Raw genomic sequence first — 27,864 nt, 5'->3', positions numbered from 1 at the left:
AGATTTGAAAGTATAGTACAATAATTGAACCCAAAAAAACAAAAAACAGCAGGAAAACGCATAAAAAAGCTGCAAAAAATGGCAGATCATGGGTTCTGCCCAAATAACGGGCACTGTTACAAATAACGGCCGTTATTTTCTGGGGCGCCTTTATTTGTTATGTCGCCCGATATAATGCCAAACCTGGCGGTTTTTACAAAACCGGCCGGTTTTGTCAAAAAGTTACCGGTTCAAGGCCAAACCGGTCGTTTTTAGCTGATTTTTTTCAGGACAATGTGTTTTTGTAATAGTACACTAAAACCGAACCTAACCGAAATCACCACCCCACCGGTAACGAGCTAACCGGCTGGTTCTGGTTTTGGTTCCGGTTCCGACAGGCCGGTTTTTCGATCACTGCTCTCTTCATATAACCTTTTGGGAATACATTTCGTTTTACTCTCTTCTTAAGTTCCTCTACCACTCTCTCATCAACTAATCACAATTCATTGATCCCTTCTATGAACCTTCAAAGACTATTGCTTCCTCTACAACTCTCTCATCAACTAATCACAATTCATTGATCCCTTCTATGAACCTTCAAAGACTATTGCTAATCCAAATACTGGGTCATTTGTTTCCCCTTTAGACACTCAGGCAGTTCTACACGGTCTTTGTTCCAAAACCAACAATGGCTAGTCTTGAATGCGCCTCTCCTGAAAGTGATCCCTCTCCTCACCATGTGAGATGTTACTATGAGTACTCACATTAAGCGCTAAAATATCTTCAAGATTTCTTAGGATCATTTCTTACATTTCGTGAGCCTCAATCTCATCGTAAAGCTGTTTTGAATCCAAAATGGAAGAAAGTAATTGAAGATGAGCTTCATGCTCTACAAAAAACTACTACTTTGAATCTTCTTGGTCTCGCTTCTGACAAATTTGTAGTTAGATGCATATGGGTATATAAAGTTAAAATCCACTCTAATAGGACCATTGATCAATATAAAGCTCACCTAATCACAAAAGGATTTCATCAAGGTTATGGGGTAGCTATGATTAAACTTTTACAACTTGTAGCTGGATTTCCTCAAGAATATGGGGTGACTATGAAGAACCTTTTGCAACTGTAGCTCGAGTGACGTCAGTTCAAACTTTAATTGTTGTTGCTTTTATTTGTGTTTGGTTCATATTGTAGAAACGAAAAGTAATCCACAAAAAACAAGAAAGAAGAAACAAACACAACAGAAAGAGACAATCAACCACAACGCAAAGATATACGCGGTTCGGCAACGTGCATACATCCCCTGGAGATTAGAGCTTATTTACTGGTACTGGAGAATAGAGTTACAATTTTAACCCTTAACTTTGGATGAACCCCCAATCACAACGATACATATCGAGTCCCAAATAGATGATACAAATTATCGAAATACCCTTATACAGATATATATCAAGTCTTAGATATATCGAATCCCATGTACGGATATATCCGAAATTTTCCTTGGGGGCTGCCGCCCTCGAACCCCTGCAAGGGCCAAGTCCATCAAATCAACCTATCAAAACAACTCCTCCGAGCCCCAAGCCCTACGAGCCTTCAACCCTCCCAGAGTCGTCTTTTTTAACTCCACCTTAGCAGATCTATTTCCTCAAAATACAAGATATCAATCATCAACACATGTATCAAAGGGATGTTAAAAATAACTTCATCCATGAAGATTTGCATAAAGAAGTTTATAGAATACCTCATCAGTCTCATCAAGTTTGCAGGCTTCAATGAGCCTTATACAATCTCAACGTAAGCACTTTGTGCTTGGTTTGAGAAATTTACTTGTCATTGCTCCCCATAGTTTTATTCAAAGCCACCATGATTTCACCGTCTTCATATGTTGCTCACCTAAGGGTGTTGTTATTGTTATTGTCGTCGTCGTTGTTGTTGTTGTTGTTGTTGTTGTTGTTGTTATTGTTGTTGTTGTTGTTGTTGTTATTATTATTGTTATTATTATTATTGTTATTGTTATTATTATTATTGTTATTATTATTATTATTATTGTTATTATTATTATTATTATTGTTATTATTATTGTTATTATTATTATTATTATTATTATTATTATTATTATTATTATTATTATTATTATTATTATTATTATTATTATTATATGTTGATAATATGATTATCAAATGCAGCGATCATGATGGGATTATAACATCTAACTTTATTTTAGTAGTTGTTTAGAAATGAAAGATCTTGGCCAGCTCCATTATTTTTTAGAAATACATATGGACTCTTCTCCAATTGGCTACGTTTTATCTCAAGTCAAGCATACATCTGAATATCTCTATAAGATAGGTTTAACTGACACTATATTAGTGGATACTCCACTACAACTCTATATTAAACTACAGCCCACTGATAGTGAACTTCTATATGATTCTTCTACATGATATCAGTAACTAATTAGCAGTCTTAACTATTTAACAATTACTCGACTTGATATCAATCATGATGTCTAAATTGCCAGTCAATTCATGTCTACACTCTATTATATTCGTTATGCTACATTACTTTAGATTTTATAATACCTCTGTGCCACTCTATTTTAGGGTCTCTTTCTCTCCTCTACTTCTCGTCCATAATTGTGTGCCTATTCTTTTGTTGATTGGGTGGTGATGTTATGTATCGTTGTTGTACCACTAGATTTCTTATTTTCTTAGGGACTCCCTTATCTCCTAGAAAATTAGAAGCATGATATAGTTCCTCGGTCAAGTGCCGAAGCTTAATGTTATGGACTTGCTAATACTAGCTCTGAGATTATCAGGTTATGATGACTACTCCAAGATAAGGGTGTTTCTCAATTTGGTCCCCCATTTGTTTTTTGTGCTAATAAAAGTACTATTCAAATAGCTTACAATGATATATTTCATGAGTGGTCGAAACACATTGAAATCGATTGTTATTTCACTCGTCATCATGTTTTACAAGGGACCATTACACTTCCTTTTCTCCAGCATACCAAGTATCCGATCTTCTCACCAAGACTCATTCCATTATGTGTTTTTTCTACTTATTATCCAATCTGCAGATGCTCATTATCAAGGCAGTGGGATGTTGAAGATATGGCAAGGAAATATATCCTTTGCGACATATACAAATTTGATCTTTGTATATATTCCTTTGGTATAGATATGTGCAATACGTCCCATATAGCAACCTCTGGTATATTTATATCTTCCTCTGTTAATGAAAAGACACGATAGTTTTTTCCACCTCTCTAAGCTTTATTAGAGCCCACCATCAAAGTCCTAAAAATTCTTGGCTAGTCCCACCATTCCATCAGTGTCCAATATCATGAGTTAAATACGGTGGTGATAACCTCCTGATGACATTAGTGGTGTTCGGTGAGAGTTCAGTTCCAAATGATATGGACTAGACCTGAGTCAGGTCTAGATTTGGATCCATCGTGGATCTTATTTGGTTGGGTTGTGTCCAAGTCAAAGTCGACCTGGTCCAACGCAACATAATATTTATATATAATACATATCTACATCCATAATGTTTTTTTGCATATGTAAGATTTATAATAATCATCTTTCTTTTATCTAGACCTAGACCTTAGGGTCGGGTCCGGATCCAATAACCTAGACCCCATAGGGTCCTAGCCAGTTTGGTTTCAACTAGGACCCAATCAGGTTGGGCCAGGTTGACCCCAAGCCATTAAGTCGCCTACTATTGATGCATGCAGCTCCATGTTTTATTGGGGAATGATAGGGTGCTCCTCCTGAAACACCATATTTGTATTCTGCCTACTTCAAGACCACTTTTCAAAGGGGGGGGCCTTAAAAGTTCAAGATCACTCATGGAAGAAAAGTTTGAAATGCAAATGACTTTCAATTAATTGGATGAAGTATTGTAGGCTCTTGATGTTCATTGTTATGGAGGGGCATCCTGCAATGCAAAGCCATCTTCCTAATGTAAACAAGGCAAACAGAGGAAAAGGGGACACACACTATAGCTGCATTAGAGATGATTGGGGAGATGTGCCTCTCAAAATCAAGTATCCAGGATCGTTTCTTTAGAGTTGCTAACCCACAGGCAAAGTTAACAAAGTTGCCTCAGCTGCTGGTTTTAACTCTTAACCTAGGGGACCCCCTCCCCATTGGACTACCCCACCCACAAGAAAAAAAAAGAAAGAAAACTAACTTGCTGATCTAATGCGGGCATGTGAGATGACGGAATGTTGTCATTGTGGAACTTTCGCAGAACATATGTTTATTTTTTAATATTTAAATTTACTGTTAGACAGAATGATGCCAAAATATTCAAAGATAAATAGAGAATTTATCTCTGAATTTATTTTAAAAAATTCAAAATTAAAATTTCTATTTATTTTTTGATATTTTGGCATCATTCTTTTTAAAATTTTAAAAATTTAAAAATTCAACTATTAAACAAAAAATAAATTTTTTAAACTAAAGAGAAAATAGCACAAAATGTGAATTTCCATCTTTGAATATTTTGGCATCATTTTTTTTTTAAATTTAAAAATTCAACTATTGAATAAAAAATAAAATTTTTAAACTAAAGAAAAAATAGCACAAAATGTGAATTTCCCATCAATCCTATGTTGAAATGTCAAACGGGGGCAAAATTAGATAAAAAAAGGCTGGCAGTAGGAGGGGGTGCTTTCTGTGTAATTTGGCAAACAATATGATCAAATGGTAATATTGGGGAGGAAACCTGGTCCCTACGTAATTTTATCCATTCTAAATGGCCAATTCGAATCTAAAAACTTACCTTTAACGTGGTCATAAAATCATAAAACAAGTAAAAATAACTTTGTTATAAAATCACTGAGCAAAGTGCTTAAACTATCTTGAAATAAATCAAAGTATTTTCCAACACTCACCTACTAACACATAAAAAACTTTATGTATTCATGGATGGGAAAGGTTTCTATACTTCCCCTACAGCATAAAAGATCCAGCCGTCCAATATTGATTAAGTGAGCCACTCACCGTTTGATCTTAGATTCGACGCTTCAAAGTATTTTATTATTAATTTATGTTATAAAAATTGTATGAATATAAAATTTGGTACGTGTCATCTTCCATTGATGTGCACCTACAAAAAATATTAAAAATAAATTTTTGATAAAATATAATGACCAAAATACCCTTCAAAACTTTCAGGGGTATTTTGGTTATTTTACTTTTAAAAATATTGCTTTTATATTTTTTGGATGTACGAGTTTAATAGAGGATTGGATGACCAAAATTTAGTGTTAAAATATCTCATAGAAAAAAACTTAAAAATAAAATAATGTAGAGATGTGACATTGTGATTAGAGCCATTTTAGCCCTCCATTCAAAATGGACGGTTGGATAAAGAGAAGCATATACGTTTTATGTGTTAAAGGAAAACATAAAAAAGCTTGCCCTTCATGGATTAGGGAAAAATAATAGCCTGAATCCCTAAAAATGGTACATCTCGCACAATTTAAGGAGCTCCGAATCCGCTTTATAGGAGAGGAAATGGATTTTTAGTCTTTTCATGTCGAAAGTGGGAAGGATGAGGTTTCTCCGGCTTACACACGCACACACATGCACAATCGGAGAAATAACACGTCTTCTCTCTTATCCACACGCGTGAGCAAGCATGGCATTTGTAATATCTTATATAAACATCACATAAACTGTCTCTTCTCTCTCTCTTGACGTGTTAACAGACAAAAATGAAACCCCATGGCAACAGTGATGTTTTCCATGGATCATCACAATGGTCATGTCTTAACTCTTAAATAGATCTCTCTCTCATCCACGTAAGAACTATATTTGATGCTTTACATGTATCTGTCTATCAAGGGTGGCAGCAGGCCGGGCGAGGGCGAGGGCGAGGGCCGGGCCAGCCTTGGCCCTGGCCCGGACCTTCTAACCCTAGGGCCGCCCAAGCCTTGCAAGGGACGAGCTGGCTACAAAATAAAAGAAGGAAAAATAAAAAATTAAGAAAAAAAAAGGAGGGTCCACCAAGATGGACCAACACTAGCCCTAGCTTGGACCTTAGACCACAATTTGTAGCCCAAAACCTGCTTTTATAGAGCTGGGCTACCTGCCCATTGCCATCCCTATCTAGGGGTGGCAATAGACACGGACCCAACCCAAATATTATTATTATTTATATATTATTTTAATAATATTTAATTTAATTAATATTAAATAAGAATAACTATATATTTTAATTATAATATTTAAATAATATATAAATATATTTAACATAATATTTCAATATATTTAACTATATATTTTTTATTTTTAGTTCGGGTTTGGTTCTAGGTCTAGTCAAGTTCAGTCGGGTCAGGATTCCACAAATTTTTTTAGTCTAGATACGGGTTCGGGCCTGGCCCGACCCGTTGCTACCCCTTACACTATCTTTATTCACATATACAACTTTCATACTCATTTGGCACGCCTTTCTGTCAAAGCAACCTACAGCGAACCTACTACCAGCATGCATGCAAGGTGCATGACTATGCACACACACACACGAGGCAAGCTTTACTTATGGGTTCAGTTTAAGCACAAGGAGATATACGGTCATGGACATCACATTATCGACTGAGAAATAAGCATGCACCAGCGACCCGGATATTTTTCAAATATATTAGGATGCATTGATTCATTAATTTCCTTTCCAAATTGACATAGAGAGAGCGAGAGTAAGATCAAACCCGCATACGTGTTTGTCAAGCACTGAACTTGGACCTTCAAGGTCCAAATTTGTCCCAAAAAGACTTCGGGCTTTGAAGATGATGAGTTGATCATATACTTGAAATGAAGCCCCTGATTTTTCCAATAATAATTTTCAGACTTAGGAGGTTCGAAATTACCCTGCACTTCAAAAACAACCTTTTGACTTTCTTAATCAAAAGTTTGTACTTACTTCGCTTTTCTCTTTGGGAACCCAACAAATGTTTATTGGAATAACTTTGTACCATCAAGGCTCGATATTTGTTTTTGGAAAAAATAGTTACCCCAAAGTTAAGTTTCAGATTTAAAGGTCTGAAATAAGAATAATGTTAGTCAAAAGAATTTTTTTTTAAAAAAACAAGCATGAATATAAAAACACAAATTTAAGAGAGATTTTTTAAGGGAAATTAGGGGGAGATGTGTGTAGATTTATCAAAGGATGAGGTTTGTATAAGGCATCACCTTGAAGCAATCAAAGTAAGGCGCAACGCAAAACTATGCCGAAAGAAGGAGTTACGGTACTGAAAAGCCTTGTGATGAGATGAGAATCTACAAGTCCTAATTATAAAATTTAAAACTAAACAGATGGTGCAAATTGAGCATTTCGATAAACAAATAAACATTTGAAAATAGATGATCTAGATAATATATTATAAGATACTCTACTTTTATGGCCGTAAATTATTTTTTCCTTTTTTCATACCCATATATCTTGAGGCCGAGATGATTAATTTGGGGTTTTTCTAACATCATAACAAACCTTTTCTGATGGTTTTTGAGGTTCGCCGAACTTCAATGGCATAAGGTCAACACTTATAAACTTTTTGAGTGATTTATGTATGGACCCTAACATTTTAGGTAAAATTCAAAATGCTCTGCTTATAGGTAGAATTAAAAGGAAGGTCGGCCAACCCACCTATTTTTTATTTTTTTAAAATTGCCCTTAGATCAACCTGATTTTTTTTTTATAGTTTTTTGTTGGTAAGGCAGTGCCCCAAGCTTTAAGGCACTGCCCTACTAACGAGAAAACTAAAAATATATTAAAAAAATAAAATTCAGGTTGACCAAGAGATAATTTTAGAAAAATAAAAAAAGTGAGTTGACCGGCCTTCTTCGTGATTTCAGCCTATAAGTGGAGCATTTCATATTTTACTTAAAATTTTAGGGCCCGTACATAAATCACTCAGACTTCTTCCTTCTCTGTACTAACCATGTTATTTGACTTAGATCAACCTTTTGTTGAAGGACTTAGTTTGATCGAACAGATCAGGCCAAGGAAAGGGAGGCGACAGCCCTCCTCTCCAAGGAACAAGGGGTCAAAAAAAAAAAAAAAGACAAGAGAAAGAGTAAAAGAAAAAAGAGAAAGGAAAAGAAGAAGAAGAAAAGGAAATGCATTACCATTGAATGGAATAGGCATGGTCACCAACAAAAAGTGAAGAGAGAGTTGCAATGCAGAGTGAGAGGTTAGATCCTGTCTGGCATTACAACAAAATAGTTGGAAAGGGGAAACTAATCCACATGTTCTCCTAACAAACTCAGATGTTCGCCCCTCACTACACTAACGCATTTGCTTTAGAAGTTGCAAGCCTTTTCCCAGGGGGGGACTACACATCATCCTAACCAAATACGTATCCTAACCAAATACGTTTCCTTGGATAAGACCATGGACCATGAGACTTGAGGGTTGGGTCTGGGCCGGGCTATTTTTTCCTGTGAGGCAGGCCTAGTCCGAGGACCATGGCCACTGAACACCGGTTCTGATCTAACCGGCTGGTTGTGAGTTGTTTCGGTTTTTGCGAGTTTGGGTGATCCGGCTGAGTATTTAAAAAAATTATAAAAAATACCAAAAATTAAGGAATTTGTTTGTAATGCATTTATTATTATTATTATTATTATTATTATTATTATTATTATTATTATTATTATTATTATTAGTACTATTATTATTATTATTAGTATTATTATTATTATTATTATTATTATTATTATTATTATTATTATTATTATTATTATTATTATTATTTATTTTTATCATTTTGACAAAGGTTGGAAAGGTTGTTTTTGCCATAAATACTTATTTTACATTATCCCATATATTTTTTTGAAAATTTCATTAATACTCTTGGACACAAATCGATTTTTAAAATCTTATCTTTCACTGATTTAAATTCAATTGGATGTTTTGTTTAATCATGCTTTAAATATATTTTTCATAGTTTTTTTGAATTTTTTTATTTTTTTAACACTCTTTTGACAGGCAAGGACTTGTCCGGTTAGGCCAGTTAAACCAGCCGGTGTACTGGTTACTCAAAACCAGCCCTGGTTTTCAAGGCCAGTTCGATTTTTCGTACACCAGTTTAGACACAAAATTTTAAATAAAATTTCTTGAATGTTGTGACACACTTTCATCTAGTGGATTTCACATAGCTAAAAGTGATTTGTGACCTCTTTATACCAAAAAATCAATGGTCTCAAAATATGCAATCCCCTTCTAATTTATGATAGGCCTAGCATGGCCTACCCCGTCCAAAGCAGCGCTAAGGACGGGTCTTTGCTGGGCCTGAGCACCCAGGTCACACCGGTATCTAGCCCGATTCTCTCTAGGAATGTCAATTGGAAACTTTCTCTCCCCTCATAGAATGTCGTTCTCTCTTTCTTTTTCTTTTTTTTTTTTTGGTTCCTAAGCTATACACGCATTATGATACTCAAACTTATGAGACATTAATGTAGGTCAATTCTCAAATCCAAATGCATTATTTCCACTTAAATGACATATAAAAGCACGAGCGTTGCATGAAATTGGTATTTATGCCCGCATAACATTGAAGGATGCAGATTCTGTGATTGTTTCTGATTCGTTGTTTTAATCTTTGATTCGTTATTTCTCTATGATCTAATAAAATTTATTATTCTTTTCAAAAATAAAAAGAAGCATTGAAGAATGCAGGCGGCGTAGGGGTGGCAACGGGTCGGGTTGGTCTGGCCGGACTCGGAGCTGAAAAAATGATATGGGACCCGGACCCAGACCCAAACTCACCTGAACCGAACCTAGACCAAAAAATATAGTGTGGGACCTAGACCCAACCCAAAAATTAAAATACTTATGTAGTTAACTATACTTAATGTATTTTATATATTGGGACCTGAGAATGTTATTGGACTTGAACCAGCACCCGGACTTGGACCCAATATGCCAGGTCCAATTTTTAGACCCATACCCAAACCCAAACCCAGATCAAATCTATCCCTCAGGTCCTGAGTCAGATCTGGGTCCATTGCCACCCTAGCAGCAGGCCTGTATTTATATGTATACATGAGAAGCGACTGGATAGCGCATGCGCATGCACATATGTGCGCCTGATACATGAACCACCGGGATTGCTCTTAAAAGCAACCTTCTAAAAATGTGCCGTGAATCGTTAGTTCCACATTCAACGGGTTTGAATAGGCAATTCCTGATCTGGATCAGCATTATGTACTCAATATAAAATATAAAAAATTATCTTAATTAGAAATTTCATGAACTTAATATAAACATAAAAAAAGTCAAAAAATTTCCGGGTCAAATCCGTGATTTTTAAACAACAACAACAAATGTGAAAAAATTTTCTGTTCATCCATGAGCATACTGTGTATTTGCTCTCTCAAATAAAATCCAAGAATATCTTTTAGACATTAAATTTTGGGGATGTAACCTCTAGAAACTACTAATAACTAACCTCAAAGAAAAAAAAAAAAAAGTTACGTAGGACTCTTTACATGATTCAAAAAAATTAACATCCCAAGATTAAACAAGAATCGTCCAATATTTGAAGTGCAAGATCTAATATTTCAGAACTTAAAATCCAATTCTTTTTCTTGGAAACAATCATCTCCAATTCTTTAGATGGATCCCAAGATTTTGGATCAAAAAGATCTCCAAAGTTATTCTTTTACTCAAGGGAATTGTTGTCCAGTATGCCTTGTAGAAACATGCTATACGCACACATATGTGTATGTATCGTAGGGAACACATATTCTCTTGTCAAAAAAAAGAAAAATTGCGGGTTGTTGATCCGGTTCGTATTTTTGGTTTAGGACCAGTTTCGCAAGGGAACCGTTAAAATATTGATCCGGATATTTTGATTACATGCAGAGAGACGTACCCTTGCCAATCTACACTAATGTAGTAATGTGTGCCTGACTCGGTTCCCACTAAGCTATGTTTCTATACTATTGTGGGAAATTAGGCCCGGCCCTTGGCCAAGACGTCATCTCAAGTCCAATCAAGGCAAAAGAGTTCAAAAAATAACAAAAATCATCCAAAAAAAGAAAAATGTGTCTATAGTAAAATTAAACATAACACATCTAAATGAGGTAAAGAAAGTAGTGAAAAAAAAAGAGATTTTGAAAAAATCAATTTGACAGGTGTATTTTAAAAATAATCCAAAAAGAAGAATAAAAATGTATAAATAAGTATTCATAGCCAAAACACTATCTAATCTTTATCAAAATGATAAGAGCCATAAAAAAAAATATTAACAAAAAAATGTTATCTTTTTAGAATTTTTATAATTTTTTTTTTTTTAAATCACCAAGTCGGACCACCAAACTTAAAGATACTCAGACTCGCTACGGTGGCCAACGCGAGTTACTAGGGTGAGTCCGAGTTGGCTATGTGTAGCCTCATGTATCCCATTCACGTGTTTTGATGTGAGAGAGAGACGTTACATAAACGTACAAGTGGTTAGATACTTAGATATGGTCATACACGAGAGAAATAGACAAATGGATAGAAAAAACAGTACCTATTGTACAAGAAGGTCACAATTGTTTATAATTATGTGATATGAAAATTTGGTAGCTTGGGTGTATTGTGAGAGAATTTAGAAAGTATTTGCCAGTGTCTATGAAGTATACATGGTGGAATCTTCATTTTTCAAAAAAGTGATTTAGCGAGCCAAAAATACAAATTAATAACAAAACCATTTCACCAAAAGGTTATTATTATTATTATTATGTTATTTATTTATTTGACATATTACTACAAGTTTTAGGGCGTATTGGATAGGTATTTAACATTTGTTATCAGTGTAATCATTGCGACCTATGTTCAAATCTCATAAAGGGCTACCTGTGGAAACAGCTACCTACGAAAAGATCTACCCGAAGAAATAAAATCAATGTGAGAGCCACCAAAGAGTGAGAGCGGCTGAGGACGTCAGCTATGGAGCATGATGGCATGTTACGATCCTAGGTGGTTTAAGGGCCTAACTTTCGGCATTTCAATCACCCAAGAGTTTTGGGCATATCGATCAGGTACCTAACATAGTAGGTCAAGAATTATTGGGTCACACCATTTGTGCTTCTCTCCCAACTTCACACCTATAAAAGGAGTAGTTGCTCCATCACTTCTATTCATATTGCTTACAATACTTTTGTATGTGCACCATCATCTGGTTTTCATGGCTTTGCTCATTGTGGTTTTCTTTCTCCTCAATTTGAAGGCTCTTTATGCCCATTCAGTAGAGACCACAAGCTTGAAAATTTCAAGTGTTTTTGATGATAACTATGCTGTTACTTGGGGGAGCAACCATGTCTCTTTCTCCCTCCAAGGAAGAGAGATCAGGCTTTCCATGGATAACACTTCAGGTTCTCTCTCTCCATAACGGATTTCTTAAATCACTGGATGCATGCCCCTCATTCTCTCTCTCTCCAAAACGAATTTCTTAAATCACTGAGTGCAGGCCCCTCATTCTCTCTCTCCATAACGGGTTTCTTAAATCACTGGATCCCACACTCTTCATCATCACTAGCAAATAAAAACAAGGAAAAGAGCGAGCAACATAATATAAAAAGATTGGAAAGTTTGAGAATTTCATATAATGAGATAAGGTATGGATTCCAAAAAAATCCATTTTGTGACATCGACATTTTTTCTTTATTTAAAGGCCTTTAGCTCATACCAAGGTTTCATGTGTAGAGGCCAAAATGCTCTCCTTTTCTTTAGTGGTATTTGGGAGAGGTTTAGCGAAGGTATGCAATATTCATCATCCGAGTCTTATTCTACCAATTTGGGATTGGCTACGAATTTTTTTTATGTTGTTCCGTTTTATCAAGGGTCATACCATCAGTCACTCCATAGGTCACCATATCTTTTCTTATTATATCTATTTATACCGATTAGAGCATCTCTCTTGCCCTTTTATATCCGTTCTGTCGAACCAAATTATCACTCTCAACTAGTGCTTTTTTAAGTTGATGCTACACATAAATAGATCATCTAAGTCTACTTGCTCTTATTTTATCGCGTACTGGAGCAAACCCTATATTGCCAATGAAGATAGATAGTCTTTTCTTTTAAATAAAGGAAAAGTTTATATAAAACCAAGGCTCTATTAGAGCCCACCTCAAAAAGTTCACTAGAAGAGGTTATTTTGATGTCCAAGTATACTCAAATTGATCATTTTGACATCAAGATGCATGGAAATGAGAAAAAAAAATAGATTTAAAGTTTTGGAAATAGTGCATCTTGTAAGGCATTTTTGGACCGTCAAGTTTCAACATTTTCAAGTTTTCATAGATCCGCTCCATCTACACTATTTTTAAAGCTTTAAATTTTATAATTAAAGATGAAAATATATTTTAAGGCTATCACAAGGATTTCTAATATTGAAACCATATTTCTTGATACTATTTGAAGGTGTGCTTTAGCTTGATTGTTTAGAGCCTCGGCTGTATACAAACCCCACTCATTTGTAATTGGGAAGCATACGATACGACATTTTTCGCAAACAGCAATGAAGGCATAGAGTTGCACTAGTATTAGATGGCCTGCTAGTATTCACGTGTGCAGCTCAAGATTGGAACCCCGCTTATTAGCAAAAAGTTGTCAATATACGGTCTTCGAGCAATGAACTTTAAATAATAATAATAATAATAATGTACGGATTGGATTTCAACGAGTTTATATGATATGGGTCATATTATTACAAACATTATGCAAGGATTACCTCATCTTGTGGCCGTTTTTTTTTTTCTAGACTTGCCCACATGTTTGGCAATCCAATACGGAGCAGGTGGGAATATTCAATTTTTTGGATATATATATATATATGGTTTCTATAATGTTGCAACCTCAAACAATCCAGTTAAGACGTACCTCCAAATTTTATCATAATGTATAATTTTGTTGTAAAAAATTCTTGGGATTATCTTAAAATCTATTTTCATATCTAATTAGAAAAAATTAAACTCCAAAAATAATTAAAATGAAGGAGATCCATAAACATATGAAAATCTTCAAAATGGACGGTCTAGATAATGTGTTGCAAGATGTAACATTTCTAATACTCAAAACCTAACCGTTTTTTTTTATATATATATTCATACATCTCGATGTCGAGATGATCAAATAGAGAGTTTTTCAACATTAAAACAACCTTCCCGATAGAATTTTGAGCTGCATAAGTAATTCTATATTTTAAGGTTGTAACCTTATATAAACTTTTCCTTATATATATATATATATATATGAGCCGAGGCTCTGAACAATCAATGTAAAGCGTACTTTCAAATAGTGTCAAGAAATGTGATTTCAATACTAGAAATCTTTGTGATAGCCTTAAACTATATTTTCATCTTTAATTATAAAATTTAAAGCTTCAAAAATAGTGTCGATCAAGCAATACTATGAAAACTTGAAAATCGTGAAAATTAACAGTCCAAAAATGCGTTACAAGATGCATTTTTTCCAAAACTTGAAATCCATTTTTTTTTTTTTTTCTCATATTCATGTATCTTGATATTAAGATGATCAATTTGAGGATATTTGAGCATCAAAACAACCTCTTCCAATGAAATTTTTGAGATGGGCTCTAATTTGATTGTTTAGTGCCTTGGCTTTATATAACTTTTCCCATATATATATATATATATATATATATATATATATATATATATATATATATATATATATATATATATATATATATATATAGAGAGAGAGAGAGAGAGAGAATTTATATTCTTATTCTGAAATTACAAATAAAAATGAAATAAAATAATTGAAAATGTAATTAAATATTTCTATCTATTAGATATTTCAGAATAGAAAATATTTTGTTATGCTAAATTCTATTTCAAGAAATTTTATTGAAAGCAATATATTCATATACAAATAATAATAAATAAAATAAAAAATAAGTAAAGTTAAACACATTACATAAGTTCTATTATACCAATTAAATAGTAAAAATTTAAATAACAATAATTATTTATAATAGGTCTGTTAATTCTAATGTGGGATAGCCTAGGAAGCTAAGTTGTCTTATATTACAAACACCGTGTTTGTAGTATTGGACAGCCCTGAGTAAGGGATATTTTGTAAGTTGAGTTGTCTGGTATCACAAACGCATAACATCATATCTATTTCATGTTGGTAGCACCTAACTGGCCCTTACTACTAGAGAAAAATGAAAACTTGCAGGATTTTCCATCCGTTCGGTGATGAAAATGCCGGATAGGTGCGAAATTCTGGTTATGGCATGCATGCCATGAAACTGGGTAAAGTTAGTCTAAGATAGCATTACCAGGACATGCAAACAAGGTCTTAGACTTCAATTAAAACATGGTATTTTGATCATTCAAATGTTTATTTTCTTCTAGAGAGAGGCTTGGTTCTCACAATTCCTTGTCATGGTTTGTTTTTGTTTTTTTTTCGTTTCTCTCTCTCTCTTAGGTTCTGGTTTTGGCTCAAAAGCCATTTACTCAACTGGCTTCTTCCATTTGAAGATGAAGGTACCCAACAGGGATTCAGCCGGAGTTGTCACTGCTTTCTATGTAAGATTGTAAAAATCACAGTTTTTTCTTTCTTATAAACCCAATATCACTGCTCAAGTTTCAACTATTTGTTTACTCATACTCAGTTTTGAGAAGTCATTAGGTTTATGTAATGGCTAATGGTTTACTCATACTCAATTTGAGAAGTGATTAAGATTATCTACATCCAAATCTTAAACTAACCTTACCTACTAAGTCACATTGTTTAAAGAATCACCTATCGGACTTGGAACTCCCCGGTGTCAGACTGGATCGGGAGGCCAGACAATCCAGAATCACCAGAGTCTCCTAGTTTTTCTATGGTCGTCTAAATTTTTTTTATTACAGATCCTCTGAATCGGACAGGGGGGCTTGGGCATGGACCCCTTTAGAGTCGAGCCCAGTCTAGACTTTTTTAACACTGCTTACTGAGAATCACCTTTGGGTTAATGCGGAAATATCTTTTCAGATGAGCCCTCCTTTAGTGTGTGGTTTGTATAAAGCTGAGGCTCTAAGTAATCAAAGTAATGTATACCTTAAAGAAGTATCAAAAGATGTTATTTTAGTACTAAAAATCTTTGTGATGGCTTGAAAATTTATTTTCATTTAAAGCTTCAACAATAATGTATATCAAATAGATCTATAAATACTTGATAATCTTGAAATTTGGCAATAAAAAAAAATGCATTATAATTTACACTATTTTTAAAACTTGAAATCCATTTTTCTCATGTCCATGCATCTTGAGATTAAGATAATCCATATGAAGATTTTGAAACATCGAAACAACTTCTTCTAGTGAATTTTTGATATGCGCCTCACCCTTATATAAACTTTTTTCCTTTATTTAAGCCCATTGGTGTAATATTCTTTTGTGAAGGCCATGGGGTTGAAATAAAGCCCTGATAGAGCATGAAATGTGAAATCATAAGTGGAGGACTCTGTTTATCTACCATTGGCTTTTCTTTCAAATTCAAAGAATGATTAGATGCTTATAAATCCATTGCATCTCCATGTTTCCTCCATTTTTCTCAAGTTTCATATATGTCAAAAAATGGTTCATTATTTCCTTAGTTTTTTTGGAGATAGATACTTGTGCTGCAATAACATAGGGTGAAGGTTTACTTATGCTGGATAAGTGTAACAGTTGTCTTCCCACTCTAATAACCACGACGAGCTGGATTTTGAGTTCTTGGGTAACCTTGAAGGTAAGCCTTACACTCTCCAGACCAATGTTTTCGTTAATGGTCATGGGAACAGAGAACAGAGGTTCCATCTGTGGTTTGATCCAACTGAGGACTTCCATGATTACAGAATTCTATGGAACCCTTACCAAATAGTGTATGCTCTCTCTCTCTCTCTCTCTCTCTCTCTCTCTCTCTCTCTCAAAGCATCGCACAAACACACATCAGTGTTCAAATAAATGAACAAGCCTTGAAAACCGGCCAATGGTTGTTTCCGAGTAACTGGGAAACCGGCTAGTTTAACCGGCCAAACCGGGTAGGTCTCAAACAGTCCAAAAAGTGTTAAAAAAAACAAAGAATAAAAAAATGTGAAAAGTCCGGCTAAACAAAGCACGTCCAAATGAAAATGAAAATTAGTGAAAATAAAGGGATTTAAAAAAATCGATTTATGTCTAGAGGTACTTTTGAAATTTTTAAAAGATGAAAAAATATAAAAATAACTATTCATGGCCAAAACACTGTCCAATCTTTGCCAAAATCATAAAATCCTTAAAAAACATATTACAAACAAGTCTCTTATTTTTTTGGAGGACTTTACATAATTTTTTTGAATTTTTAAAATTACCGGACCACCAAAACTGGATCGGTCAGTGCCCAATTCCGGTTTGACGGACAAGTTCCCAGTTGGACCAGCCGACGGCCGAGTTTGATAACACTCACACACACTCTCTCTCTCTTTCTCTCTCTCTCTTATATTTTAGAGCTTGTAGGTTCTTTGTGGATAAAAGGCCCATACGAATTTACAAAAACATGAGAGAAGCAGGAGTAGAGTATCCCTCTCAACCTATGCAGATCATAGCCAGCTTATGGGATGGTGATGATTGGGCAACTGATGGGGGAAAAGTAAAGACCAATTGGACCTATGCACCTTTCTTTGCATATTTTAGAGGATTCAATGTCAATGGTTGCCCTGTGCATGATTCCAACCCTCAGGACTGCTACTCTTCCAAATATTGGTGGAATTCAAACAAATATAGAACCCTAAGTCCTCCTCAACAAAAGCTATACCAACGTGTGAGAGACAAGTATTTAAAATATGATTATTGTAAAGATAGAAAAAGGTTTCCTAAACCACCTCCTGAATGCCCTCAATAAAACCACTCTTTGGACTCTCTTGAATTTGGGGACCCATCTTCTTTCCCCAAAGTTGAATTGCATGATTTCCTCCATGTATAAGGAGAGCTTCATCATGAATGATGAATTATCATTTTGAATTATGGGTTGTGTAATAAACTCATGAAAATGTGCCACATCACTTTCTGAAATTGATGATTCCTTTTGTTTTGTGTTCATGGAGGTATGGCTAAGCTTCTTTGGCTCGATCTGGTCCTCCTTTTTTCGTTTTTTTTTTTTTTTTTTTTTTAACTCATTTGATTTAATGTTTAAGGACTTTTTAGTAACAGTTATTGTTCCAGATTCATGTAACCATGCCAAAAGAGAGATATTATGGAAAAGGGCTTCACAATCTGTAACATAAACCATGTCGAATACGTACAAAACAAAGGGTGCAGTTTGCATACGGACGCATCCGTAGGCATAGAGGTAAGGTGCACCTTCAAATTTTATGATGGTATATAATTTTGATGTAAAATGTTGTTAGGATTATCTCAAAATCTGTTTTTATATCTAATTATAAAATTTAAAATTTTAAAAATGGTTAAAATCAAGTAGATCTATAAACATATGAAAATCTTGAAAGTGAACGTGTAGATAATATGTTGTTGTAAAATACATTTTATGAGACTTAAAACCTTTTTATTTTCATGGTCATACATCTCGATGTAGAGATGATCAATCAAAAGGTTTTTCAATATTAAGACCACTTTTTCTGATGAAATTTTGAGGTGCATCCGCTACTACATTATAGGGTTGCATCCTTATATAAACTTTTTCCCAAAACAAATTCAAGAAAGTGTTGTCATCAAATAAAACTTTCACCCCTTCTCCTCCATAACTGAAAACACATAAAGACCCATAAAAGAGAAACAAAATGAACATGATAACATGTGGGCTATTTAGAATTACACAATTTATAAATTCAACAAATTTTCTCCTTTATTTTTCTATTATATAAGTAAATTCTACTAACAAAGTACCAATTACAATACAAAACATAAAATAAAACCAACTACAATCTATAGGTACACTCCTACACCTAATTACATGGGGGAGTTCTTTCATGCGAAAACAAGATTGAGGAGAGAGAAGGAAAACGAAGCCATCCAAGCCATGGATCACTAGTTAACCTTGCTATGAAAGTCCTGTAACAGTAATCAGCCGATGAGTTAAGAGCATTAGAGAGCCCCAAAAGTTTCGTGGTTCTGAAAACTCTACCAAGTATTCCAAACCCATTAGGAAATGAAAAATACAAGGAAACGAGATAAAACATCTCAATATCAAAGACCCTATCAAGACCCAATTCATAGTTTTCTTCATCTGATCCCCCAAAGAACAAATGACGAAGCTCCAGCACCCTCTTCCTCATCTTTTTTTGGATCTCTTTTTCATTACAAAGAACCAACTTATTCTCTGAAACTACATTTTCTTCTTTAAGTTCTTTGCAGTAGCCATCTCCCCATCCAAGAACCAACTCACTAAATTTCAAGCTCGAAATTTGCCAGAAAATGGCATACTTCCAGTTAAATTTGGAGAAATGGTGGCCTTCAACAAGATCACATAGGGTTTGGAAGGTTGATTAGGGGACAGAGGTTTAAAAACAATGTCTTTTTTAAATTTGTTCAGATCAACAAAATTAATAAAAAAAAATGAATAAAATATGAATAATAGAGTGAATTTCTGTGTAGTAAGATAAGTTTTGCAACCTTAAGTCAATGAAAAAATGAAAATTGAAAATAAGATTTATGGAGATATTTTTCTTTTTTTTTATAATCCCCCTAACATTTTTAGTTGGCTTGTTTCACGTGCTGCATTTTTTGTCCAACACTTTAATCTCTCCAGTCCTTATGAAGTTGTTTGTTATCCAGGAGATCATACAAATTTTTTTCCTTTTCTTGAACCCTTGTGCACATGGTTTTATCTTAATTTTAAAGCATGAAAATTCGGGTTCAGATTTAAACTATAACCAAACAACTGGTGGGATTTGGGTAAATAGTTCTTTCTTTTTTTTTCTTTTCTTTTTACTTTTCTCCCCTTTTTGAATGTGGGTCAATCCAACAATTCTTTCCAAGACAAGCTTGCTTTTATCTCCAAACTATCATCTCATGACATGCATCTCAAGCCACCCATGAATGTCCCTCTCAAACTGGACTGAATTTATTTATTTAATCATGGGATTCCACAGGAAATAAAAGTATGTAGCAGAGTACATTTCCGGGATCTCAAGCAGCAGGTCTGAGTAGCCAGTAAAATGAGATCTCAAAGCTATCATGTCTGCTTTCCTCAAATCCTGAATAGGCAACAAAAGGTTATTAGATATGTACGACTCTCAATACAAATGCTATTATCTAGTCATACATCAAAAATATGTAAACATGCATATACAAATACATGGATCAGCATGCACACACAGACGACCCATGCATCTATGCATATGGACAAAAAAAGTCGCGTACTAAAAATTGGATGTGATCTCTAACTGTTTATTTACCTTCATTGATAAGGCTGCCAACTGCTTAAGCTACGGGTTCTACCAAAAGTGCGATCCAGGTTTCTCCTCTTAGGGTCGAACAGGCAGAGGTTATATTTTAAACATTCCAATAGCAATGAAGCAGTATCAATGCCTGTCCAGAGGGAAGAAATGCTTAATTAGAATAACACGAGTCTGTGTCGACAATGCACATGAAGTTAGCATCAAATGGTTTCCACTCGAAACAACAATGGACTAATAGAAATGGAATGCCATGAAATGCACATGTTCCAGAATGTTCATCACATTGACTAAGATAATACTTAATAACCAGTCCCCTTCTACATGATTAATGGCACACTACAGTAATGGAACACTACAGAAAACAACTATCCATGGTATTAAGTATTACATGTTCAACAAGGAAATAAACAGATCATCCTCTTATTCCAATCAACTATCTAATATAACATTATGTTACTACATTATTCAGGTTTAACAACATATGTTTAATAGGAAAATTTGACAGAGAAAATATATTGAAATAAACGCCTGAGTCATATCTAAAACATATCAGATTCCTTAAATAGCTAATTGTCAAATGACAACCATGCCCTCCATCAGTTACTGCTTGATGGATCTCTTCATAATCAAGGAACAGACTCTAGAGAACATTACAATCACGGATACAGAAGGGGCTACTGTTATTCGTCCAAGTCCAAAACTTTCACGAGATAAACGTCATCATAGTTGGCAGGGCTTAGACTGCTTTGCAGATATTGGTACTGCTTCCTAGGATCATGTAGTCTTTCCTGATATGGGTTAGCCCTTCGAACTCTGGGTGCCATCTATAAAAACTTTCCCACTGATGAACACATGTTTTGATTTATCGATATACTTTTGTTTCATAGGACCTCTAGATTAAGCAGTGAAAATAAAAATTTATGTATTGCCTACATACCTCTTATAAAAAATATATATAGAACATAAAAAAAACTTGTAACAAACCATGCAACAGATCTTCAAAAGATGGGTTTGAACAACTCCAGAGGATTAATATTTTTAAATTACAATAGAGATACATCCACTTTCCAACTAACACATTTTCATGGTCACCAGATCATAAGCAGATACTGCCAATCAGATTTGTAATCATTACCCATATAATAGTAATAGGTACACGTAATGTATGTATTTGATGAAACAAGTTACCAAAAATAGAATAGAGTTGATCAAAAACAGAATTGAACGATAGGAATTAAAAGAACTATAGAAGTGTAAAGGAGAAATTTAAAGATAAGTGAAGACCAGTACTCTGAACATGAACAACAAATGGAAATCAGTATAGGCCAACTGAGAAAATGATGAATAGTAAATGGAAATGAGGGCAACATGGCATCAGTTGACCGTAAATACCATCACTCTTAAAAACTGAAACAAATTTTCAAATAAAGAATTTCAGTGTGTACAGGCCCTCGAGTGCCAGGATTTAAAACTGAAATTCAAATCCAAGGACCAGATTCGATTCAGATAAGAGTTAAGATGATGGTAAATCTGAGTCAACTCAGGCATTAGTTAATAGATTTTAAATTCTTGATTCCATGAACATCGTAAAATTTCTTATGCCATTTTGGTTCATAAGGATGAAACCTAGAACAAGCCCTAATTCCAAGGACTACTGCAAAAGTGAGACATACCTGAAAAATATGCACCATGGACATACCCATTGAATTTCTTGCTGGTATGCTCCCCAGTAAAGTATAGGGGACCAACAGGTGCCTACAAAGACAGATCATTATATCTCTTAATTCAACCATGATTGATGAACGAAATTGTTCAAGTATTTTACAAAACTAATGGCTATAGTGCATACTAAAGAAAAAGAAAGTGAAAAAATGAAGGTATCTAACTCACCTTCAAGTCGTCAAAGTCATCTTCCGTAACCCCTATAGGCCAATTGGTATAAGTTCCTCGATAAAGAGGATCACTCCCCCATCTTGGAATGAGAATTTCCTCAGCATCAGGAATTTTACTTCCAAAAATCTTTCGAAGGACCACCATAGCCTCCTGCTTGGTTAAGTGGTCAGCTTGCCTCTCAATGCGCCTCGACTCATCATCAGTGACTACAGCCATAAGCATATTCGAACCCGGGTACTGATTCTCTAAGTTCTTTGGAAAACCAATAATGACAGGTATTCAGTCACTTCCAATCTTCAACAATATATGCTTACTTTAACTCACATATTAAAGATAACATTAAAAAGCATTGTGTCTAGCAGCATTTGCTCACCATCCAATAGGTAAAATAACCCCTTCTTTCACTTGCATAAGCAAAAGCCTCTGTGCCTGGACCGGTCGGCCAGAATTTGTACGGGAATTTGAGGAATATCTTAGTGAAGATCGCCATATCAAACTTGAATATTGATAAGCGCTTCCATCTCTAAAATAAATTTCATACATTATATTAGCCAGATTTTGTGTGGGGATAAAGAAATATAAGAAAGATTATCATATCAAACTTGAATGCTTATAGGAATTTCACCTCTAGAATCCATTTCAATGAAATTCCCATAACAGATAGCATGTGCACAACTATATGGATGAATGAAATCACACACAGACACATGACATAATATGTTTCATCTTGCTAAATGTGAAACTAAGTTCTAGGAAGATTATACTATTAAAAAACTTTGCTGATTGAAAAAGAATTACCAAATGCTCTTGGTAGAATGTCAGTAAAACCTTTACTCTTTTAACTCCCCCTTAAGACTTGGCTGAGGTCAAGGCCTAAACCCTTGAAGTTTATCCCAAACAAGCTGACCACCATTTTTTTTATTACATCACTAAAATCCAAGAAATTCAGGGGAACTGTTTTGTCCAACAAAGATTGAGATATGCTTTACGATATTCAGAAACCCAAAAATAATCAATAAATTTCCTTCTTGTCCCTAGTATCTAAAGTGTTTCCAGTAATTCCACAATTCACATCACTCTAGTTTCCAAATAGATAAAATATCATTAAAATGGATAGATGACCAAAAAATAATTGAGGTGGTCAAATCAACTAATTTATAAATAAAGTGGTAAGTTGACAAAGATCATTTCACTCAAGTACCTGCTCAACCATTTTTTTTAAAATATTATCCAAAATGTTCCTGTTCAGGATTTGGAGTCCCGAAGGGTATTTTTTGTAATTTCACCCAACTTGAGCAGCCAAGCCAAATGAGAAGGTATTTGGCTGAAATGATCTATTACAACAACCACTCTGCTAATGAATTCGTTGATTTGACTACTTCAGCAATTTTTGAGGTTGTTTGACCATTTTAAAAGGTTCAAAATATGACTAGATTATGAATAATTACATAAAATGTTTGACATCATGTAATGAAAAGCTTTTACAAAATGAACTATCAGAAATTATCGGGCATAAATTTAATGCTTAATCAATTTTACTACATTTATTCGTTATTAATAGTCAAGCACTGGTCTTCAGCTACCATCACCAGATATTTCATTTTCTTCTTCTTGGTTGGTTAAACTAACTTTGCATTTCATTTTTCAAGAAAATAAGCATGCAAAAGCATCCCTTACTGGCAATTCAGGTTTGAACCGAATAAGCTTGCTTTGAAGGACACCAATGCTAACGGATAAAATGGCATGATCTGCATTATAAACACTGCCATCTTCAACCAAGATAGTCACACCACTTTCTCCATACTGGATTTCACGAACAACCTTCTCTAAATGGAGGCGTTTATCAGTAACGTTCCCAGAATTTGTTTCCATGAATTCCCCTGCTAATCTATGGACAAGGTACTCATATCCACGTTCATCTGCAACAAACTGTTCATCTTCCCCATAATATGACATGGTAGAAATAGGTTCCACATTCTTTAAGCTTGTGATTCTCGGGGGCTCTAATTAAACAAAAAAAAAAGGTCAGAAGAATTTTAAGAGTACTTGTCACAGAAAAGGAAATAGGAAGTATAGGGGGCAAAATGGCTAGAAAATACAGCAGTACATAACATGGTATGAGAGTCTGTGGACCTGCAATTTCTGCATCATAAGACAAGTAGTCTACAGCGATTTCCAAGGGTGTTTGGGGGACACTGCAAAATCAAAAAGGCATGTTACAGCAATTACAACATGCAAAATCCAAAAGGCATGTTACAGCAATTACAACAAATCTAGAGACCGATAATTTCAACATCCTAATCCACATAGTTTACTTCTATGTGGACTTTGAAATTGCTAGTTCCATGAAGAAACTCCAATTGAATAATTCCCCAAATAAAATGGAAATTGCTATTTATTTTCCATCATTAACAAAAAAGGAAGAAAAGAGAAAAGATGGATAACAGCTTACTATCCAAACATACGTTGTGCAGCAAATATTGATAAATCTTCTTCATTGTTTTCTCTAAGTGTTGCAGCCAAGGCAGCACTGAAATTTGCAGCAGCTCGTTCAAGATCAAAAGTAGCAGACACCACAGATTGAGGAATGTGGGTACCACTGAAATTCAAATTAAGTATCAGTAAACTTACATTTGGCAATTTACAAGCTGTTTATTGTATAAGTAAATAAACAAAAGCAGACACGGGTTTTGAAGGAATAAAGATGACAAGTTAACTGAACTCAGAATCATAGAAATTTGCAGAGACATTGGAGTGATCGGTAAAAAAGGTTCGAAGACTGCAGTTCTTCGCAAGCTCCCAAATTGGGTTCATGTGAGGACCACCAAGACCCTCAACCCAATTGGCCCCAATCTCAATGGTTGTTCCTGCAAAGTTTTTCTTATGCATCCTCCCACCTATCCTATCACTCCCTTCCAATATCAAGTAGTCATCAAAACCACTCCTAGACAGCGTTTTTGCAGCCATTATTCCTGCAAAAACAAGGAATCCAAAACAAACTGTCTCGATGAAGAAATAGAAAATTTTAAATTCATAGCATCAAATAAAGATCCCAAAAATGTAACAAGATGATAGAAGTCATGCTTCAAAAGAAATCTCCATGAAATGAAATCCAAAAGACACTGCAAACTGTAAGACATGGTCCCTTGAAAAATATCAGAAAGCAGAGGAGCTATCTAAGGGAAGAAATAGAAAACTTTCAATTCATAGCATCAAATAAAGACCCCAACAAAAAAACATGATGATAGAATTCATTCTTCAAAAGAAATTCCATGGAATGAAATCCAACACAAAGAAACGCATGGTCCTATGATACCGCAAACTGTAAGACAAGGTCCTTGAAAATATCAGAAAGCAGAGGACATGACTAAATCCTGAAGAACTTCATAACTACAAAAAAAAATATCGACCTTTGCAAATAAAGTGTAAATGATCAAGCAGAAGGAATACTGAAAACTGAAAAACAGATACGAGAAAAGGAAGAACAAAAGAAAGGATGAGAAACTAACCAGACATGCCTGCACCAACAATGATGACTTTGGGAGAATTTGCAGCTGCATGATGATGTTGGGTGATGAAGAGAGAGAAAATGAAAAAACTCAAGAAGCAGAAAGAGAGAGAGAGACGATGGGCGTACTCCATTACTACTGTTCCTCACTCTTGATCGTGAGTAGATAAGGGCGACGTCGTTGGACCCTGCTGTTTTATACATTTGCTCCCGCCGGAGCACAGATTCTTTCTCCTCACTTTCGGCTCGGCCGAGTTACGCCGGCCGCTGATTTTAAGGACACAGGGTTTCTATGAGTCCTAGGACTCATATGTAGATATGCAGCCCTTCCTTTTTATCTATTTTTAGATTGATTTTAGACCTAAGTTTTTAGATATATATAGTATCTAACATGGAGATTATTAAATACGTAAAAAAAAAAATTAAAGCTATAAAAATAATGTTTTGGAAAACTTTTACACAATTAAATTTTATTCTTTTAAGAGGGACTGCAACTTTACATCCATCTTAAAGATCGCAGATGTAAAAATGTGTTCCCCAACTCACATAATTCAAAATTTTAGAGAATAACCATTTTAAGCAAGTAGGAACTCGAAAAAATAAATAAAATTTTAAAAATAGATTAAAAAAATTTCGACATAGTTTTAATAACATAAATTTTAAATTTTCGAAAAAAAAAATAAAATTTTAAAAATAGATTAAAAAATTTTCGACATAGTTTTAATAGCATAAATTTTAACTTTTTTGGGGCTACCATTTTTTAACATCCATCTCCAAAATAAATATTACGCTCGTAAGAGGACGCAAATGAAGAAGTGTATCCCCTAATGCACGCTACATTTCCAAATTTAAACTTGTCAAGGTTAGGAGATCAATGTAACATAGGCGTGCTAATTGATACGCAAGTGGTTAATGGAGGGTAGCTTAAATAAGGCATTAATAAGATATGAGAATCCTTTCATAAAATGATGCACCATAATTTTGAGAAAGGGGGGAAATGATAGGTTCATTCATATACTAAGACAAGTAAAAGGGAAAATCAAGAATACATATCCATTGTGCATATATTTAGTCATTGTGCATATCTTAAGTCCTAATAGTAATTAAAAGTCCTAATAGTCTTGGACTTGTGTCACAAATATAAATGGACTTTATTGCAAATATTATTGTGTCTTCAAAATAAAAGGGAACACGTGGGCTCATAATCTAATGTTTTAGAACTGATATTGGAAGGCCATTAAGTGCAGGCAAATTTAATGTTTCCCTCTCCCTCTCACCAAAAACTTGGCCTCTCCCTCCATTTGTCCCTACAGTACCTCCTTGTGCAATCTCTCTGTCTCCCTTTTTGTCCTTGCGCGATCTCTCTCTCTCTCGCTTTTTGCTCTTAGCTGATTTTTTCTGGTTTCAAGTTTATGATCAAATTTTACTAATTTGTAGTCATTGGTGTTCTCTCGGAAGGAAGGTGGGAACTGAGATAATGTTTGAATCAATGTAAGAAAAAGTAGGCGGTTTAAATTCTATTCGCCTAATTAGACTCAGTTAGATCGGAACTGGCACTGGCCAGTTCCAATTTTGGCTAGTTTTGGTTAACTGGCTGGGTATTTAAAAAAAATTATATAAAATCTCAAAAAATAAGGGATTTTGTTTATAATGAATATTTTAGTATTTTCCATCATGTTGACAAATATTAGAATTTTTTATTTGGCTATTAATACTTATTTTTATATTTGTCCATCTTTTTTAAAAAAAATTCAAAAATACCCTTGGGCACAAGGGATTATCTAAATTCCATTTTTCATTAATTTTCAACTTTATTTGGATGTGTTTTATTAAATCATACTTTAAATATACTTTTCATATTTTATTTCATATTTTTTATTTTTCAATACTTTTTTTACTGTCCGGGACTTGCCCGATTAAGCCGGTACAACCGGCCAATTTACTGATTAGGCTAATTGAACCATTTTCAGCCCCAATGTTTGGCTAACTATTCTGGTTCGATTTTTCCTTTACGGGTTTGAATTCCATATTTCGAAGAATACTTTTGACTGTTAGAATTCCCATGACAGCTCCTAAGGCTCTTCTCGT

At 34.5% G+C, this 27,864-nt stretch overlaps 2 protein-coding genes across 5 annotated transcripts; one reads left to right on the top strand and one right to left on the bottom strand.

Moving 5' to 3' along the window:
* Positions 1-12,117: 12,117 nt before the first annotated feature.
* Positions 12,118-18,057, top strand: LOC18446727 (xyloglucan endotransglucosylase/hydrolase protein 2). The gene is made up of 4 exons (XM_006856837.4): positions 12,118-12,353; positions 15,442-15,542; positions 16,669-16,862; positions 17,476-18,057. The coding sequence occupies exons 1-4, from the start codon at positions 12,167-12,169 to the stop codon at positions 17,858-17,860; spliced, it is 867 nt and encodes a 288-aa protein (XP_006856899.2). The 5' UTR covers positions 12,118-12,166; the 3' UTR covers positions 17,861-18,057.
* A 1,959-nt stretch (positions 18,058-20,016) lies between these two features.
* LOC18446729 (polyamine oxidase 1) lies at positions 20,017-25,893 on the bottom strand. 4 transcript variants are annotated; one of them, XM_006856839.4, is made up of 10 exons: positions 25,778-25,893; positions 24,991-25,240; positions 24,721-24,867; positions 24,402-24,463; positions 23,946-24,271; positions 22,642-22,791; positions 22,266-22,520; positions 22,049-22,130; positions 20,373-20,505; positions 20,017-20,171 (listed from the first exon to the last, which is right to left on the bottom strand). In XM_006856839.4, the coding sequence occupies exons 1-9, from the start codon at positions 25,782-25,784 to the stop codon at positions 20,375-20,377; spliced, it is 1,410 nt and encodes a 469-aa protein (XP_006856901.3). In that variant the 5' UTR covers positions 25,785-25,893; the 3' UTR covers positions 20,017-20,171; positions 20,373-20,374. The 4 variants fall into 4 exon arrangements, with proteins under 4 accessions (XP_006856901.3, XP_088704891.1, XP_088704890.1 ...); XM_088848765.1 differs by having other exon boundaries at positions 24,734-24,867; XM_088848764.1 differs by having other exon boundaries at positions 25,017-25,240.
* Positions 25,894-27,864: the final 1,971 nt, after the last annotated feature.

The sequence above is a fragment of the Amborella trichopoda genome, chromosome 10 (assembly GCF_054954075.1).
Source record: "Amborella trichopoda isolate Santa Cruz 75 chromosome 10, AtrichopodaSantaCruz75HAP2 v2.0, whole genome shotgun sequence".
Classification (NCBI taxonomy): domain Eukaryota; kingdom Viridiplantae; phylum Streptophyta; class Magnoliopsida; order Amborellales; family Amborellaceae; genus Amborella; species Amborella trichopoda.
Note: the sequence above shows the minus strand (reverse complement) of the source record. Positions and strands in the feature narration are given on the sequence as shown.